At 38.3% G+C, this 20,592-nt stretch overlaps 2 protein-coding genes across 6 annotated transcripts in view; one reads left to right on the forward strand and one right to left on the reverse strand.

Annotated features, from left to right (window-relative positions):
* abtb2a (ankyrin repeat and BTB (POZ) domain containing 2a) overlaps nt 1-4,370 on the forward strand; it is a 50,210-nt gene extending 45,840 nt beyond the window's left edge. Inside the window, exons 13-17 of the mRNA XM_017725139.2 lie at nt 737-839; nt 2,182-2,272; nt 2,391-2,459; nt 2,647-2,760; nt 4,103-4,370. Coding sequence (XP_017580628.1) covers nt 737-839; nt 2,182-2,272; nt 2,391-2,459; nt 2,647-2,760; nt 4,103-4,303 — 578 coding nt within the window. The 3' untranslated portion in view covers nt 4,304-4,370. The remainder of the gene's footprint in view (nt 1-736; nt 840-2,181; nt 2,273-2,390; nt 2,460-2,646; nt 2,761-4,102) is intronic.
* Nucleotides 4,371-5,598: 1,228 nt separating this feature from the next.
* The window catches only part of brsk2b (BR serine/threonine kinase 2b), a 216,620-nt gene continuing 201,626 nt past the window's right edge, over nt 5,599-20,592 (reverse strand). The window contains exon 20 of one of the 5 annotated variants that reach the window (XM_037534709.1): nt 5,599-7,187. In XM_037534709.1, coding sequence (XP_037390606.1) covers nt 7,165-7,187 — 23 coding nt within the window. In that variant the 3' untranslated portion in view covers nt 5,599-7,164. Of the gene's footprint in view, nt 7,188-8,072; nt 8,983-20,592 lie in introns of those variants that run through there. The other 4 variants (XM_037534707.1, XM_037534708.1, XM_037534710.1 and 1 more) reach the window with 4 other exon arrangements.

The following is a 20,592-nucleotide window of genomic DNA, read 5'->3' on the forward strand; positions in this document are numbered from 1 at the left end:
AATAGCTTGGCTAGGCTGTAGAGATGGACAGAGCAAATGACCCTGTCCACCTCATTCAGCCAGTAACTATGCTCAGATGTTGTTTCAATAAACTTCATTTGATCATTTATGTGTGGGAGCACGTTTCTGCGGATCTGACGATCAGTAAAGACATCTGCACTTCATCCACTGCAATAAAACACAGAAATGTGAACTAATGAACTCATGTGAACTCAAACTTCCAGAAATGTATCAATTTGTCTGGCAAAAGGAATCGTTCCCAGACACCACGACAAGAATCACACCCTGATTACTATTAATACAGTATTATAAACATTAGTTCTGCACAAAGTTCTGCCTATCCAGCAGTTTGGAAATATCTCACAGTTAAGTTTAAGAGGAGGGATTTATATGATTACATTAGTCTTATAGTCTTTTATGTTCATAAACATAAAAATCAGTTATGATTTTTGAATGATGATTTCTACCTGGGCAGTATGTCATATCTAATTTTTTTTTATTATTGTGCTGTCAGCCTATTGCAGTAATCAGTGATCAGAGTTATGTATGTATTTACCTTGTGTATACTCCTGCTGTATTCCCTGCTGTGGAAGGAAAAAGAAATAATAATAATAATAATAAAAAAATAAATAAACGAAGGCAAGGTGTCCCCAAACTTTTGAGTAGTCGTATGCCTGTCCATAAACTCAGATGCATCCTATTTATTATAAATGCAGCGTGTCATTCTGCTCAACAGATGCTCATTTCCTGAATAACTCTGAGATGTCTGATGTGACGTTCCTGGTGGAAGGCCAGCCGTTCTACGCCCACAAAGTGCTTCTCATGTCTGCATCTCAGAGGTGAGTGACCAGAAGAAACTCAGTTTTATAACTTGCATGAGTACAGCAGCCTAAACCTGTACAGCAGTAAAAGTATTGTTACTTCACTAAAACAGTAACTCATGTAAGAGTAACTAACCTTCCAAAGCAGAACTTGAGTAGAAGCACAAAAGTGTCAAAACTCTTTACTGTGTAACTTCTCAGTGCATCCATCATCTGTCAGCACAGGAACTGAAGTTTAGGTGCAATTGTTATATTTTTTGATGTCCTTCTGTACAGGGTTAAACTGCTAAAGCTCCAGAGTCAGAGGTGTGACCTCTCGTAAAGAAGTATTGCATGACATAATGAAATAAAGAATAAAAAGGGAATTATTAGCTAAATGTAAATGACTAAAATGTAACCAACGAAAAAGTAGATGGCTTTCCTCACATGTATACTTAAGTGGAAGTAAAAGTTTCATCATTTGAAAATAGGCCTACTCATGAAAGGCCTACTCATTAAAACTGGGGATGCACTGAAATTTCAGCCACTGAAACATGTTGATGTCTGGACAAAAAACAGCATGACAAAAAATAAATATGCAGTACATTAATTCACAACAATGTGTCAAAATTCAGCTCTTAATGACAGCACTTGATTGTAATGGCGAAGAACTAGAGAAATGGTAGATACATTGCTGTTTGTTTGCTTTCCTGTGGTGGTCAGCACAAATACATTCAAACAGTCTGAGCAGTGAAAAAAATGTCAGCAGTGTTTGTGTTTCATGATTTCTCTGAAGAACATTAGATAAGCCATTTATTTTATGCCAATTATCAACACAGCACCCAAGAACTTTTCCACTACAGGTTTGATTCTAATTGATACGTCATCCTGCTCGACACCAAGAATACAGCAGAACAGAATCAGAAAGTCCACACTAGCACACTAGCGTCATCCTTAGCCTGCGTTTATAAATCATGAAAAATTCACAAATGACAGCCAAAATGCAAAATATAACTTAAAATAGTGGAATTCATTGCCTTGAATGACCAGCTGTTCTCTGTTGTCAAGGGCATTGGATTTCATGGCACATCCAGCACTTTTTTGCAGTTGTTTATGCTGTTTTTGTATGCCTTGTCAGCTCAGATATGTCCTACTGAAAGCAGATTTTATCAGTAATAAATGTGTTTACTTCATTACTGTGTAGCTTTTTATGTTTAGCATGTCCATTCAAAAGCATAACTAATATTTGCTTTTTGTTTTCAGTGCATCACTAATTCAAATTGTACATGGAACTCAGTAAATATAACTGGTTAATACCCTCCTCAATGATGATGTGACTATAGACGCTGAATTGTCTCTGTTCCCCTTAATTCCATTTAAGGTTCAAAGAGCTGCTCAGCGTTTGCAGATCGAGTGGCACAGCAGACCATAATATCATTGAACTCACTGACATCAAGCACAGCACTTTCCAGGTGATTAACGCCTCAATCACAGCAAACACGAAATATAACCACACTGTATCGTACTCTCTTATTGTATAGAACATTGCAGTAAAAATGTACAGAAACATAAAACTGTCTGTTCTCTCAGATGCTGATGGCTCACCTGTACGGTGGAGTAGCTGGGATTTCAGAAGTGTCTCTCTCAGATATGTTAGAGGTAAGAGAATCAACACAACATGCATCCAAAATGCATGATCTGTTACTGCCTTCAATGGATTCAGGGACAGAAAATCTTCATCCTTGACAAAAACAGCATTTTCGGTATATTTTGTTTCAATACACTTAATCTGTGTTGAAAGGGGTCCAGCAAATAAAGCAGAACCTGAACTGTGTTTGATTTTCAGCTCCTGCCCGTGTCTCACTCCTTCCAGCTCAGCACCCTTAAGAGGCGCTGTGAAGTCTACTGTGCAGAGAGGATGACCACCCGCAACACTGTCCTCATCTACCATACAGCCAAGGTAAGCACACTTGTGAGCTTAGTGGTCCACAAGTACCAGCCTGTGGGCATTTTGGTGCCCACAACATGGTTCTTGTGCCAGCTACATTTAGCTAAAGATACAGAACAGAGAAGTCACTTTATATTTTAATAAAAACAAACTGTAGAACATTACATTTTCTATATATATATAATATATGGGTATGTGGTATAAAAGGGCAATTCCACCAATTTTCAAAAATTTACTGCATAATTAACTGTTAAGATGTAAATAGCCATTCAGAGTGGTTTGGAGTGGAGTGCTCTGCTCTAGAGGAACTTATTGGTAACAATAGTGATGATAGGAACCAGACATCTGAAGAGTTTAATGCCTCTAAAAGCTCCCTCACTGATAGTTAGCAGCAAATCAAGTAAAAATGCACTGCCTGATGCCGGAGACCTTTTTTTTTTTACAATAGTATTGCAATAAGATTTTGGATTGAAGTATATATTTTTAAAATCCATTCAAGGTGGAGCTGCATGCCAGGGATGCAGGCAAGTAACTTCCTTTACGGATCTATTTTCATTAAAGACATCACGACCTCTGGTTCCTATTACTCCCCTATAAAGAAATCACTCAAGTTTCTCTACAAATAAACTGACATTAAGACACTATTTGTTTACATCTCAGCATTTGAATTATGGAGAAATTCCCCTTTAAAGATTAGCTGATGCAAAATGAAAGCAACGCTCCACAGACTACCGAGCACATGTTGTCATATTGCAGTCAGCAACAGGCCCAAATAAGCAACTCCCATGTTTGAATTTTTGTCACTATCATTTTTGAAAATTGGCATAAGCACAAGCTGTCAACAAAAACATTCCAAAGCTGGTACATTTTATCCTGTGTACATTTTCCCAATGAATGTCACTGGATCCTCTGAATTAAAAGGTTATTAAGTAGTTGGAACATGAATATTGTTAAATGTGAGCAAACACAGCTGCACACTGAACTGACTTCATAACACTGGCAATCTCACCAATATATAATATGCAAAACAGCAAGATTTAGTATCTGCAATTTGAGCTGGTGGTGTTCTATAATAGTGTTAAATTTTAATAGTAGACTTACTTTCATGTCATAGTTCTGTAACACTTGATGGAACAATATACATACACGGGGATCAGCTTTGAAGCATTTTTGTTAGGCAGTTTTAAAAAATATCACTCATTTTTCTCATAGGCAAAACCCACTTAGACCTGGTGCTACTTACAAAGTGAGCTCTATTAGAACAGCCACAATAGAAACACTTCATATAAACTAGTAATCCACTGTCTGAGCCCAGTGCTCTGAAACTTCTGCTTCTGCTGTGTTTGGCTAACAGGCGAGCTGTGCGGCAGAGCTGGCTGAATTCTGCGAAGGCTTCTTCTTGCAGAACATGCCCCAGATGCTGCAGCGGAGAGAGTTTGAGGAGCTGCTGCTGAGGTCCGAGTGCAGTCCAGCCCAGGAGCCGGACACTCTGGAGGCCCTGCAGGCAACATTGGCCTCCAGGCTGCGATATCTTGGCAGCTCATTCATAGTGTGAACGCAGGGGAGAAATGTGCTAATTGTGCCTGCATGGAAAACCTATTGAAGTGGAAAACTTGGCCCAAGCGGTAGTGGAGATGTGCCTTGACAGGACAGACAGAGCAATTAGGTTGATCTCTCATTGCTTACAGAACGAGCCAGTGCTGAATATGTATAAGCTGGTGCATTTAGGACACAGCCGCATTCTTCTGTAGATGTCGGACGATGTTGTGCACTTGTTAGCAAGATACGGCAAGTTCGTGTTTGGCAAATGCATTCAAATACAGACTGATGAGTGCAGGAAAGGATGTAGGGAGATATGTGTTTGGTAAAGAATGCGTTATAAACCTAGTCGTGTGCAAAAGTTTGGTCCAATGACGTTATGTTGATTGTAGAAGTGAGAATAAGTGAACACATCCTCTGCAGAGAACACTCTTCTGTGCATTTCAATGCAGTTGTCGTTTATTTACTTAAATTAAGCATAAAATTTTGCCTGTGCAAAAATTATGCCGCATTTTGTTCATTATCTTTGTTAAACTCAGTAATATAAACAGTGTAGTACAATTAGCAGAAATGCTAATATTTACTTTTGCCTGTTGAGGATGTGTTAACATATCATCTCACAGAAAAGTAACCAAATATAATTTGTTCAGGGGCGGCCAGACTTTTGCACATGACTGTATATATACAGTGATAGGTCATACAGTGATATGTGCTGCAGTAATAGTGCCCTCTAGTGGATAAAATGGGATGTTGACGCATGTTAGAGAGAAAGGCTGCAGTAATGTGAATGAAAAGTAATTGTGAAAAATGTTTTTAATACCAATGTGTACATAGTTTTGTATACGTTTATAAACGCTTCCATTTTAACGTGTAAACGTGTTACTGACGTAAAAAGTGGTACGTGGTGCATTGGGACCATTTTAAAAGACCTAAATTATTTGAATATTATATTCTTCTGTACTTCTCGGGCTCTTTTATTGATCTCACTGTAAACCTCTGATGTATTTACAAGAAATCAAGCAATCAATAAATGTGAAGTGTTGAATTTACATTCCATTGTATGAGTATGAGACGGATCCAAAGAATCCAATGGATTTATTTCTGTTTGCACTGAAGTTGTTCACAGTAGTTACAAGGGGATACATTAGCTGTGGTTTTGATTTTTTTTTTTCTTTTTTTCCTGCTCGGTATTAACCAATCTGTAGTTCACAACAAAGCAGCTTCTCTTCTCTCCCAAGTACAAAATAGGAAGGAATAAGAATAGGTATTGCTTAGTTTATTTCTCTTCAGCAGAATCCCCACCCACCCACCCCCGGGCCATGGATATCCATCTGGGTTACGACATCATCGGACCCCTCTCAGAGAGAGCAGTACAGAATACTGAAGAAAGCAATGAGGAGAGGAAGAGAGTCAAAAAAAACAACAAAAAAAGAGTCAAAATAAAAGACAAACAAAGAAAGGGATGAGAAGAGAAACGTAAACGGTGAGAGGGAGAAACAAGTTGATCGTCCTGAAAAAGAGGGGGGAAAAGGTGCAGGACAGGGCAAAATCGAACATCTACAACAACATCATGCAAAGAAAAGCCGAATGTCGGACATGCAAACGGCAAATACGAGAACACAGCTAGGAGCAGGAGCATCCCCTCGGTGCCTTTAAGAAACTCATTGCCAAAAAAGTCGTCTATTTACATCATGTGGTTCGAAGGTGTGGACCTGTTGTACACGCACTATGAGATGAAAAGTGACGAATATCAATAGTTCATAACTTCGTATAACCCCCCCCTCCCCCTCCCCCCGTAAAGAGGCTAGTCTACATTCTTAAATTACTGGTAAATAATTTAACATATACTACAAGCTCTTTTTCTGGTCAAAGCCGGGAAAAGAAAAGAGTGACGAAATTCTTCAAAACAATCTGACAAGTAGCTCCGATACAAACACTAAACTACCCGATTTTGGTTTATAAATAGTCCCAGCTGAATAAATTAAACAAAAAAATAATAATACAGACGAGAACAAATAAAATAGGATGATAAATAAGTTATAAAATTATACACAACTGTGGCCAAAGGTCTCTGAATCCTGCAGATGCTTTTCCAAAAGAAAAGGGAAAAAAGATTTTTAAAAAATCTGACATCAAAAGAATACATTAAGCATAATTTCACTCAAAGGTGAAAGATAAAACAAGATTTCATCACTTAAAGGGGGAAAATAAACAAACTGGCAACACAATCAGCCCAAGCAAAGTCACAGACGAGTTTTACGTAAGGAACATATACAGTCTGTACAGAATAGATCATTTGCTGAAACATCTGAAACATCACCCACCCCCACAGTCCCGTCCCAGAACCACCCCAAAATAGGCTACCCCATTCCTTTTTCAAATAAGATTTGAAAATCTTGTACAGCAATGACACAAAGTCCATAAAATATTTAAATTCTGTCATTCATAAAGAAAGACTACATTGAAAAGAATACAATCCAACAAGAGTCCGTGTGGGCGGCTCCTCAAACGCCTGACCGTGTCTGAAATGTCAACAGCTCGTCCTCCCTTCAACAGAACTGCTGGCATATGAAAAAAAGAAAGAGGGAAAACGGAGAGAGAGCGAGAGAGACTTGGGGGGTCACAAACAGAAAGAGGGGAAGGGAGAAAGTAAAGGGGAAGTAGATCAGAGCAGGGCTTAATGAGTGTTGTGGTTCTTCTTCTTAAGGCTTTTTCTCAATTCTTCAGACGTGAGTCTTCGAGCAGGAGTGAGGTGCGGAGGATGAACGTGTCTTGGTGAAGTTTGCGTGCGTCAGCGTTGAGGAGCGTCCATCCGTAGCTTGTACTTGCTGTGTAATGTGCCTTCCATCGACATACTGTACATGATGCGGATGGGCTCTAACACGTTTTCTGGATAATCCCTGGTAGCAGAAATGGGCAAACGGCGTCACCAAAACACAAAACGCAAAAGAGAAAAAGCACAAGAAATGCAAACAAAGGCAACAGAGGATGGGAGACCATTCCCGCCAGGTAGAGGAAAAAGCCTACAACTATTTCTCCTTCTCTGTTCCTGGCAGCAGCGTGTGAAAACAGACTTATCTTGTCAGAATATTGACATTTTCTTAAAGTATCCACTTAATATGTCCAGATTTGGAATTATTTTCTCAAAATATTGATGTAGTATTTTGAACTGCTGACATTCTTGTAATATATTGACATTATTTAATATCTCTATAATAATCACTTATTATCCTACAATAATTCTAACTTTCCTGAAACTCATTATTTTGACACAGTAACTCATCAATAAAAAAGTCAAGATTTCATGATACCAATTCAATATTTTGAAAAAATTAGTAATTTAATTTGAGATAGACACATCATATAAACTGGTGCTGGAGCCTATCCCAGCTGTCATTGGGCAGAAGGCAGGATACACCCTGGACAGGTCGCCAGTCCATCGCAGGGCAGACGGACAGACAGACATGCACATGCACACACACACTCTCACACCTAGAGGCAATTTAGCATGTCCAACTGGCCTGACTGCATGTCTTTGGATGGTGGATAGAAACTGGAGTACCCGGAGGAAACCTATTTTGAGATATTACATCAATATTTTGAGAAAATAATTCATAATTTTGGGATATTAAATCAAAATTTCAAAAACATTAGTATTAGTAATAAGCTCAAGATATTGTCAATGTTTTATGAAACTTGTCATTATTTCAAGATCCTAATTCAATATTTTGAGAAAAAAATTATTGGGGATATTTAATCAATATTTCAAAAATATTAGTAATTAATATGAATTATTTCAAGATATTGTGACTATTTTATGAAGGTTGTCATTATTTCAAGATACTAATTCAGTATTTTGCAAAAAAAGACTTTTCTGAGACACTAGGTCAACATTTTGAGAAAATAGTTATTTGGGGTATTTACTCAATATTTCAAGGATATTAGTAATTAAGACTAGTAATTATTTCAAGATATTGTCATTAGTTTATGAAAATTGGCATTATTTCAAAATATTCATTAAATATTTTGACAAAAAAGTATTTTGAGATACTAGGTCAATGTTTTGAGAAAATAAGTTGTGAGATATGACGTCAGTATTTCAACAACATTGCTCAGTCAATATTTCAAGAAAAAGTCCTTGTTTTGAGATAGTAAGTCCATGTTGTAGAATAATGCTGCCAGAACTGAGTAGGAGACAAAAACAAACAAACAAACAAACAAACAAAAAAAGAAACAGCAGGTGATTTTTTTTCTCCTCTACTTGGAGGGAACAGGCTTCCATAACAGAGCGATAAGATTCATGGTTAAAGAGGGGAGGAGTGTGTGTGTGCCTGGTGGAGAGAATGCACTGGTGGAATGCTCTACTGCAGTAATCATTCCAGCGTATAAAAGTTTCTTGAACGTCTTTTACAGTTGAGCCTGAGCTCGAGTCAAACGCTTCATCTACATTGTATTATGTTTACATCTGGTGATCTACTAACACTCCTGGATTTTAAGGTTGCTCCTGTGTCCCAACTGATGGTGCCACCTTGGCTTTGTCTTTGCCCGACGGGCATTTGGAGGTATTAGAGTCGGACTCGTGTTTCTTGCTGTTGGCACCGTGCTTGGGCGTGCCCGCGGCGTGGGGCACCTGCCCGTTCTTCTCGTCTGAAAAGAGCTGTTTAATTACGTCAAAGAAGCTACTCAATGGGCTGCCTGGGTACACATGGGGAAGAGAAGAACGAGAGAGAGAGAGAGAACAAACAAATGAACAATATGGATCACAAGGAGGACACAGGATGAGAGTGAGGAAGAGACAAGATAAACGTGAGACGCTGAGCCACACCAGTTTCTCTGCTGACTGGACCAGAGGTAAGGATGTTCCGATCCGACCCAAAAGACTTGTATCAGACCAAAGCAAGGAATATCCTAATGGATTCAAAGCCCAGTCCATTTCTAGTCCTTACCTAAAGGGGAATTCCACTAATTTATCAAAATTCTGATGTAATTTGATGGTTGAGATGTAAACAAAGTCATTCAGAGTGGTTTGATATGAAATAGTTCATTGTAGAGAAACTGATTTCTTTACAGTGGTGGTAATATGAACCTCAGCTGTAATACAACAAAAATATATAATGATAAAATATATTTTATTTCTTATTGAAAACAATGTTAATGATAAAATAGTCTTTTATTTCTAAGCACAATATTGCCTACACTTAGACCAAAACCTTATTTTGAGTCTATCATCAAAACAATATTTCATGCATCAGCCAATGTGTTAATAACCATTTTTGTAACAACTTTCTGTGAGGTAGCTCTTAAATACATTATACAGTTGGACATCCAGTTCCATTCACTACCACTGTGAACAAGTTTGATTCAGCAAGTTTCTCAAACCACGCTGAATGACACTGTTTGCATTTTAATGACTTAATTATACAGACACTTTAAAAAAAGCTGTGGAATTCTGCCTTAATACTGTAAGCTAAGTCATTAAAGACTATTTTATCCCACTGTGCTATATTTATGACACTTTATGTAACATTTATGTCAGTGATTTTTGTCAAATTAAAGAAGTTTAAAGTGGAACAGCAGCCAAACGGCTACTCAATCAATTGTTTTGGTACTTTATTTTGAGTGGTCCGTTTATATGAAACAAACACTCAGCAGAATCTCAGTAAAGTAAAGTAAATAAATAAATAAACAAACAAACATATGAGGGTTAGGATTAGGTTATGGGTTGAGGTTAGGGTTAGGATTGGGGCCAGGTTTAGGATTAGGATTAGGGTTTTGGGTCAGGTTGGTAAGGTTAGGTTTTGTGTAACTGAAGTAATATATTAACATAACATCTACTTAATGTAAGTAATATATCAACAGAACATCTACAAGATATTTACTTCAGTGTATTCAGATGTGGCACTGCTGCTACTTCACTGATATGTTGTTGATGTGCTATTGATAATCTGTTAAGAGTTTATTAATCATCTACAAAGGACCACTCCAAATAAAGTGTTACCATTGTTTTGCCTGCAGTCATCTAAAAAAAACAGCAGTTCAGAGAGTATCATATTATGCACATACCAAAAATGATTTTACAGTAGCATTTAAAAATAATTTGAGGCCTAACACTGAACTTACTAATACATATTGGTTTTACTTCCTTATCTATAAAAAAACTGTGATACTGCATCATTACCTAGAATTCAATGAGGAAAAGAGAGGCAGAAAAACTTGGATCGTGACACCCCAGGTAGACAAACAGAAAAGACAGTTACAGAACATCTTTTTACAAAACAGTGGACAAAGTCATCTCAGGGCAAATGGCCCAGTATAAGCAGGGCGGCTTTGTGGCTTGGCTGTCCTCGTTTGATCTTGTCTGGATGAAATGGTACTAGATGGGATTGCTGGTTTACATCTCCTGACAGCATTTATTATACAGTGCTCGCAAAAAGATTCATCTGCATTACTTGGCTTTAAGGAGCCATGATTACAGTGAGGGTGCATTCAGGATCATGAATTGATTTTAGCATTTAATTACTGTTTTTACACTGCTCCAGTGATTTTAACACTCATAATAAATGCAATTGTCCACAAAAACAACTCTGAATAAAGCTGTGCAGTGGGGAAAAAATTAATTGAATTATTTAGACTTATATTCTGCTTCATTTAACTTATGCAGGGAAAGCATTTAAAAAAAGCAGAATGAAGCGCTTTAGATCCTGAATGCCCCTAGGGTGTTCCCTGAGCAAGACTGGGTGGACACGCACTCTTTTTTTACTTTTATGCAGGCAGACACAGACATGCACACAGTTTTTCTTTCAGTGAACAACAGTATGGGCCTGCTGCATAACACTGCCCATTTCTGGTCATCACTGTATAGGTCAGCACCAGGGGTGGAAAGAGTAGAGCAAATCCTACATAGGTTAGAGCACTGCTGTAGTGATAATTGAATATAACAGTCTTAGTAATGAAATTAGGAGCATCAACATGCTTTCTTATTCCAAAAGCACTTTAAAGTCAATATTCTATAACACAGACAGAAGGTCCAGTGCTCAAGGCTTCATTGGCTTTGTTGGCTGCTTAATACTGTGTTTGACAACTTGTAAGTGGGAAGTGGGAACGCAGAAATACATAAGTTTCAACCTCCATGAAAATGAGCATTGCTGGCAACAAGCTATCCAGCTAACATCTGTGATATAAATAACTTTAACATCCATCACATATTTTCTCTCTAAAAACAGCAAACCTGATTCATTTTATAGAGATATTCATTTACTGTGTCTGTCTGTTAACTGATCTAAAGCAAATCTCATTTAAAACCTGGAATTGGGAACACCATCCCGACTTTCCCAGTTGAGAGGTTTCCTTTCATTTTACCAAGATATTTAGGTAAATTCAATAATGGAAAAAAGTAAAAAAAATAATAAACATGGGAAATTTGCCCTCAGGTACTACTGCTTGTAGTTGCAATTCATTACTTTCCACCTCTGGTCAGCACTGCCACAAACGCTCCTCTCTGCTGACCAACAGGAGTACAGGGCGTGACAGACAGGGTTGCAAACTTAACAGTGTTGTGAAGGTTGTTGAAGGTCATAAAGGAAGTGAATAAAAACCCAACGTAAAAGACTTTAAACTGAATGCTGTTTAATCATAAGAGACCAAGAAGATATGTGCACTAGATCTTTCACTCTCACTCTCTCACTCTCTCTCTCGCCCCTAGTCCTCCTTTGAACTTTAAAAGTCTACTCTTACAGGATATTCGAGTGAAAGCTTGAGAAGATTGCTTCAATTGCAGCACTTGTCTCAAAGCCTCAAAGACACTTTTTTGTTTTTTTTTGTTTTGGTTTTTTTTTTTTTTTTGCTGTTTCTGATTCGACACCACAGGCTCCACATAGAGCTGAGTGTTCCGGAGAGGCTCTTGGCCGTTTGCTCTAGAGGAAAACGACGTGACAGCTGTGGCAGCGCAGTGACATAAAGCGAGCTGAAGCTGAGTGGCCGAGTGCCAGAGAACATTTCCACTCTATTTTACTCCTCTGAATACTGTGGCTCACATCTACCACATCACAGTCATAGTTAGAATAGAGCGTTTCATGGCTTTGCCCCAGGGGCTACAGCCTTGAAATTAGTGCCGGGTGGCAGTTTTCTTAATATATTGTGGCGTTACAGTATGATGATATTGAAATTTGCATTAATGAAATTAATGAACTTATTCTTTCAGAGCATTGCAGTCTTATGCTAGAAAAATGTCTGGCATGACATAACCTCACATAGCGTGTTTTTATTGGACTTTTCTGTTTTAAAATTGCACTAAAAGGCATTCTTACACAGTGTAGTTCTATTCGTGAGCTACTATTGAGAAGTACACAAAGTTATGTGGAAGGTTTTGAAGAAAAAATTCCATCTAGAGAAACACAGCAAGCCTAATTTCAGGAACTAGAGGTCACAATTTCTACAACACAAAGCTTTTTGTTGGATTGTCTTCTGAGTTTACAATCATGTGCAAAAATTTTTAACATCCCAGGTAAAATTACATTTTACTGAGAACCCACTTAAAAACGAATGGTGGTATAAATGGTGGTATAATTTTTGCACAGGCCACAATTTATGTTTTGTTGTCTCAAATAAACAGTAATTGTGCATTAAAGTGTGTACAAGTGTGTTCTCTGTAGAGGATGTGTAACTTATTTTCAACAAAACTATCATTTGATCAGGCGTGCAAAAGCTTTTGCGTTTGACTCTGTATGTAATGCATGAATGCAAGGGGCGGAAATGAGCTTTCTTTACAGGGTGGCGGGCCACACTCTACTTGATAAAGTGAAGAGCTCGGGCATCCAGGAGCAGCTCTAAGTAGAGCTGCTACTCCTCCTCATTGAGAGGAGCCAGCTGAGGTGGTTCGGGCATCTGATCAGGATGCCCCCTGGCATGCCCCCCCCGCCCCTCACTTGGATTAGCTTCAGGGCAGTAGCACTGCACCTAAACACTTTTCTAAAGAAAGCAAGTATCACATTTGAACAGCTATCAATTTTTTTTTATGAATCATCAATTGATACTGATATAATTCTGATATAATCATGCATCCTTCCAAGGCTCTCTCCAAAGCATCACCCAATGTATTTGTAATTAGGATAACTTAGTGTGAGGAAGTCTTTAGAGGCTTTAAATGTTCTGGACGCTTGGTTACTGTCACCACTATTATGTGTGATTCTGCCTCTGCCTCATATCTTTAAAATGCTACATTATTTCAGAAAAACAACCAAAATAACTTTACCTCTCAAAAAGTGAATTATGCTAAAACTCTGATAAATCAGCAAACTTTTCCTTTAAAACTACTCCTTTTAACTGTAAAAACCCTTAAATAATAGAAAAAAAGAATAGAAGCTCTTTGTCTTGCACCATATTCTTACCAAGAGTTGTAGTCAATCAAAAGAGCCTTGAGAGAGTTCAGAGCTGCTGGTTTAGTTAAAAAGCTGCTAGTTTAGTGGCTAAGTAGGTCACTGCGATAACTATTCTCATCAAAAGCGTGAGGCCTCTGGCGTCTGCTTGCTTCTTTCAGTACCATAGCGGAAGTCCCATCTGACCAACATGAAAGAAAGAATGTCTCAGCATGGGCTTCTGCAATTAGTTAACACCCGAAACAGGCTAAAATATTATAAACTACATTAAATTTAAGCTGCAGATCAAGTGCGAGGTCTTATTAAATAGCAAACAGTCCGTTTGAAGATGAATCACTGAAAGTTTTTATATTGACTCGGCTGACTCAGACACAACACCTGCTCGCCGCAACATAAAGCAGAATGACGCAAGAATTAAAGTAAGCAAGAAAAACACCATAAAGAATGCATGAGGGCCGATCTGTCCTGCTGCTCCTCAGGATGGGAGACTTTAAACTTTCATGAAGTCTTACGCGAGCGAGAGGAGAGCACACGCACACACACCCCTGCACACACTCACTCAAAGTGTCCTAAAGGAAGGGATCAGCATTCTGTGAGCTGATGCTACACATGAAATAAATCTGTGGTAATTTCATCATTAAGTAGAGAAACTTCTTACCACCCTTGGAATGTTTGCCTGTCAGAACAATGATGAGTAAGTCATAAAGTCCCCATTAGCTTCCTTTACCACACTGACAATACTCATACAAGATATGCAGTACTGAACAAGTCTCAGGCCAATGTGATCACATTCTATTTAAAGCATCATATCAGGGCAGTTCATATTCTCTGGCTCAAACTGTAAACATTAGAATAAATATAAACTAACATCAATATAATACATATTATTTTAAGCCTACAAGTGTATTAGCTTAATATTTCAGAATGTATTCTTGAGACAGTATTTGTAGTTACTGTCCAATACCTGGTTCAGCAAATCAATAATTCATCAATGTCATACTTTAATATATTAAATGCCTGATTTTATATATTAAAATATAATATTATCGAATTATTGCTTTTTAATGCTGGTGGTGAAACTGAACAAATCTTGCAATGACTGAGAATTATTACCTGTATAATAAAATTATTACCTGTTTTCAAAACAGTTATTGATATAACTGTAGTTACAGGTTAATTAATATATGATTATATGATAATTGATATGATTGTTATTTTTGTTATAATTTTGGTTATTTGTATTTATTCTAATGCGTTATAGTAGTTTTAGGCAAAATAGAATAGAAAAAGTCTTGTAAATTAAAGGGGAATTCCACCAATTTTTCAAAATTTCCACATAATTCAATCATTAAATGTACGCACACCACTTCAGAGTAGTTTGATGTGAAATGGTTATTTCTATGGAAACATAAAGACACTTTACAGTAGTGGTGATAGGAACCAGGGGTCACAATGTATGTGTTTAATTATTATAATTATAATCAATTAAATAAAATGACCAGTTTTCTTTGGGGACTATTTTGCCCTACATTCTCCTTCAGGTCCCTGTCAATCAAATGATGTTTTTGACCAAAACCTTCTATAAAAACTATCATAAAACAATGTCTCAGGCACCAGGCAGTGTGTTCATAACTAATTAACATATTAACTTTTTTATGAGGGAGCTATTAGAGGCATTAAAGTCTTCAGATGTCTGGTTCCTATCACAACCACTGTGAACAATTTGGAACAACTTGAAATGGTGTGTTCCTCATCAAACCTGAACAACCTTTCACATCGTAATGATTTAATTTCGCAGAAACTGTTAAAAAAAATCTGTGAAAGTCTCCTTTAATAGAGACCTTTTTTCTTGGCTGGATCACAACTCTTGCACAGTACTGTTCATTCAGTTTGCCATCAGTGACATTAGTGACTGTATCTTCTGTCCAGCTGTTTGTAGAGTGGATAATCTCATATGGTCAGTGTCCTGAGTGTGCTTCATGCTGCTGTTGCACGTGTCTGTGCCGTCCTGCTCTGCTGTGGCCAGTTTAGCTCACATGCCATTCATTCATCACATCATCTGTACATCTGCGGTTAGAGGAAGCCACATGGGAGCAGGTGGAGCGCAAAGGGTCAAGCCAGTGACAGGGGAGGGACAGACAGGGTGAGGGCGAAGTGACCGCACGTCTATGGTGAGGTGACTTTGTGCTCCTGATAAACACCTCCCTCCATTTTCAGAAGCCACAGACTTTGGAGGATCTTCACTCTGGCACATTCATATTTAATCTCAAATCAACGACGAGCAGTGGAAGCTAAAAAAACTAGTTGTGAAAACTGTACACTGACATCAAGTAATCTCAAACAGACTTGTTTATGTGGTTTCTCACATGGTATGACGTGCCTACCGAAATGGACCAAAATATGGACAAAATACAGGCCTTAAAGCAGCTGCTAATGTTTTAGCTATGCAATATGCAAATGTCTATTTTTACAGATATTATACAGCATTAGAAACCAAATCAAAATTTCTTTGAGGTAGGTTAGTGTTTGATGATTTATGCATGCAGTTCTCACAGTGAACTGTGCTAGCTAGTAGCTATCAGCTTCCATTGCTTGTTAAATCCATTAGCCTCATCACTTTAGTACAGAACTCAAACTCTAGACTGCAAACTTACATTTGCGGCAAAATTACTATTTTAAAATTTAATATTTGATTGAAGCACTGCTTTAAAGTCTCTTTTGGCTGGTTTCTCAGATCACAACAAAGCTTAAACTTAAAGTAGGAATGTAACAATTCAGAAAATTTTGTTGGACAGTTTCGCCTATTGCCAATAGTGAAACACCTCTCGTCTTTAAGACACAAATGTCTGCCTAACAGCAAAGTGGAAGCCTATGATGTGGCAGAAATTTTGGGGTGGCATCTGGGGCGGCCAATCAGATTTTGAGTATGCTGATGTTTCTATTTTTGCTTTATAAGCAGTATTCAGCATTTAAAAAGTACTATATTTTACAAACCCAATTCCAATGAAGTTGCGATGTTGTGTAAAAAATAAATAAAAGCAGAATATGATGATTTGCAAATCCTTTTCAACCTATATTCAACTGAATACACTACAAAGACAAGATATTTAATGTTCCAACGGATAAACTTTATTGTTTTCTGCAAATATTCACTCATTTTGAATTTGATGCCTGCAACACGTTCCAAAGAAGTTTGGACAGGGGCAACAAAAGACTGGAAAAGTTGAGGAATGCTCAAAAAACTCCTGTTTGGAACATTCCACAGGTGAACAGGTTGATTGGAAACAGGTGAGTGTCATGATTGGGTATAAAGGGAGCATCCCTGAAAGGCTCAGTCGTTCACAAGCAAGGATGGGAGAGGTTCACCACTTTGTGAACAACTGCGTGAGCAAATAGTCCAACAGTTTAAGAGCAACGTTTCTCAATGTACAATTCATCATCTACAGTCCATAATATCATCAAAAGATTCAGAGAATCTGGAATAATCTCTGCAAGTAAGCAGCAAGGCAGAAAACAAACATTGAATGCCTGTGACCTTCGATCCCTCAGGCGGCACTGCATTAAAAAACGACATCATTCTGTAACGGATATTATCACACGGGCTCAGGAACACTTCAGAAAACCACTGTCAGTGAACACAGTTCGTCGCTCCATCTACAAGTGCAAGTTAAAACTCCTCCATGCAAAGCGAAAGCCACATATCAACAACACCCAGAAACGCCGCCGGCTTCTCTGGGCCCGAGCTCATCTGAGATGGACTGACGCAAAGTGGAAAAGTGTCCTGTGGTCTGATGAGTCCACATTTCAGATTGTTTTTGGAAATCATGGACGTCGTGTCCTCCGGGCCAAAGAGGAAAAGGACTGTCCAGATTGTTATCAGCGCAAAGTTCAAAAGCCAGCATCTCTGATGGTGTGGGGGGGGTGTGTTAGCGCCCATGGCATGGGTAACTTGCACATCTGTGAAGGCACCATTAATGCTGAAAGGTACATACAGGTTTTGGAGCAACATATGCTGCCATCCAAGCAGCGTCTTTTTCAGGGATGTCCTGCTTATTTCAGCAAGACAGTGCCAAGCCACATTCTGCACGAGGTACAACAGCATGACTTCGTAGTAAAAGAGTGCGGGTACTAGACTGGCCTGCCTGCAGTCCAGACCTATCTCACATTGAAAATGTGTGGCGCGTTATGAAGCGCAATATATGACAACAGAGACCCCGGACTGCTGAACAACTGAAGCTGTACATCAAGCAAGAATGGGAAAGAATTCCACCTACAAAGCTTCAACAATTAGTGTCCTTATTGAGTGTTGTTAAAAGGAAAGGTGATGTAACACAGTGGTAAACACGCCCCTGTCCCAACTTCTTTGGAACGTGTTGCAGGCATCAAATTCAAAATGAGTGAATTTTTGCAAAAAACAATAAAATCTATCTGTTTGAACATTAAATATCTTGTCTTTGTAGTGTATTCATTTGAATATAGGTTGAAAAGGATTTGCAAATCATCGTATTCTGTTTTTATTTATGTTTTACACAATGTCCCAACTTCATTGGAATTGGGGTTGTACATCAGCAATATAGACAGCATTAAACTGAGTAATTCATTTGCTCTAGTCTGTTAAATGTACTGTTCGATACCTGTGCGCATTGATTTGAAAGGCTCATACTGAACGATACATTATTATTACATTCCAAATGTATAGTTCAAGACTAAGTTTAATTAATGTCCATGAAAGCAGCCCCTTATGTCTTTATGAGTGCCAAGTTATTTTCTTAACATTGAAGGGCACTTAATGCCCTTGTTTATATACACTGATTGCATGAAACACATTCTTAATTATAGTGCATCAATCATAAGGGTCACCTCTTTTGTTACTAAACATCTGACAGCTGCTGAAATCCGTGAGAAAATTTCCTAATGTTGTAGATCGCTCTCTTGCCTGAGTGGCCAGTAGAGGGAGCTGTTATCAGGCACTTCGGCACAAGCACAAGCACAGCCATGTGATGAGACAGAGATACAGAGGTACAGAACAAAAGGGAATTCCATTTCTTTTTTAATTCTGCTCTTCATCCCCAAGTGGACCCGGAGCGTAGCCCATCAATATAGCCCGTCAGAACTATATTTTGTGCTCAGAGGATTCATTTATATACATGACTGTCATTACCCAGACACAGGTAACCAGATTTAAATTGAAAATTTATTCTGTGCTTCCCAAATATGCACTCCGTGCGCTGAGTGAGTGAGAGACAGAGAGAGGGAAAGAGAGAGCGAGAGAGAGAGAGCGAGAGAGAGAGAGAGAGAGAGAGATAGAGAGAGAGAGAGAGACTGAGACTATGTGAGCATGTGTGGAAGTGCCACTCAGTGCAGTGCTCTTGGCTGAGGTCAAATATGTATTTCCAGTGTCTCTGTATTAGAAATGATTTCAAATGATTTAAAATAGTGACTCAGATGAAATTAGAGCAGCAAATGAATTCACGTACAACGGCTGTGTAATGAGCTCAAATATTTGCCTTTCTTTATCAGGACAAGTCTCTGTGAAGAGGCTGCAATAAAAATATCTTGGAGATTTGATGGTGAGTAAACATTTGAAACTACCTCCAATACATAAAACATTTCAAAACACTCAAAACACTTATTTGACCTTGGTGAGAGTGTGTGTGCTTTAGGGTTGGGTGGTATAACAGTAATTAGGTATAGTTTAATCAAAATGATGACGGTAATTTAAAAATGTCACTGTCTATCAAGTAAATGGCCAAATAAACACATCCTGACCTGGGTGGTTGTGGTCTGCAAGATTTGCCTGAAAGCCCTGCTGAAGAAAGATTGTTAAAACCTATAGGACTAAAACCGGATGGTTTTGCTTAAAACAGTGTAGGGCACCTTAAGATCTCATTAGGAAACCTGGTCTCCGTTTGCCTCCATCTCTTTTCTCTGCAGTAAGTAAACAAAGGACTGAGGATGCTCAGCTTCGTCACTGGAACATAGCTCAACGAGCAAAACTGTAGCCAATATGTAACATATTAGCATGTATTTGGCTAGTTATCCTTGTTTATCTCTGCTAAAGCTAGCAGGCTACAGTCTCAACACCACAGAACAGGTTCAGGTTTGGCTTCCTGTCATTCCAATGCTGGTCACTCAACTTTGCTTTGTCAGATGTGAGTTTTTAGGGTCTATACTTGTTTTAGCAGAGCACCAGTGAGACAGAATCAAGTCTGTACTCTGGTGTGTGGTACTGACTGGATCTGTAGCCTGCTTGCTAAGCAGATATTAGGTTAGGTGTCAGACTACAGATCTAAATACCATGAAATGGGTTTAATTTTGCTTTTCTGTCCAGCCAAGTTGCTTCACTCCCTTAGATTTCACTTACTAAACTGGCATCAGTGAGTGCTTTTACATACACTCAATAATCCGACCACAATCAGACTTCTGCAGTTATATGATTATTCAAATGGTCATGTAAACAGCATACCCTGATTTGTTTGATTGGAATAAGGTCTATAAATCTGCTAAGGAAAATTAATAAAGAGAGCTGGATTTTAGCTCAGTAATCAGATTTCTCAGTGCATGTGAACTCTTACTCTGATTTCGGATTTCTCAGATTGCACATGTGCAAAAACAGATGGTGGTACTGGAAATAAGCAAGCAGCGTTGCCGCGAGACGCAGCAAAAACACTTTTGGAGTGATGCTGAAACCAAATACATGCAGAAGAAATGAAGGTTTTAAATATTCTTCATTTTCTACATGATGTATATTCATATTTTCAGGTAAAGTGGTGAGATGTTTATAAAAAAACCTGCAGTTTACGTCACATCTTATTCTGTGAGTTCATTGGCCGGTTGCAAAGCAGAACTCTGATTACTGTCTGACTCATGCAGACCTGGAGTTTCACATTATCTGATGACCCAAGCGCATGTAAACTTGTTGATCAGATTA

Source organism: Pygocentrus nattereri, chromosome 25 (genome assembly GCF_015220715.1).
Source record: "Pygocentrus nattereri isolate fPygNat1 chromosome 25, fPygNat1.pri, whole genome shotgun sequence".
Taxonomy (NCBI): Eukaryota; Metazoa; Chordata; class Actinopteri; order Characiformes; family Serrasalmidae; genus Pygocentrus; species Pygocentrus nattereri.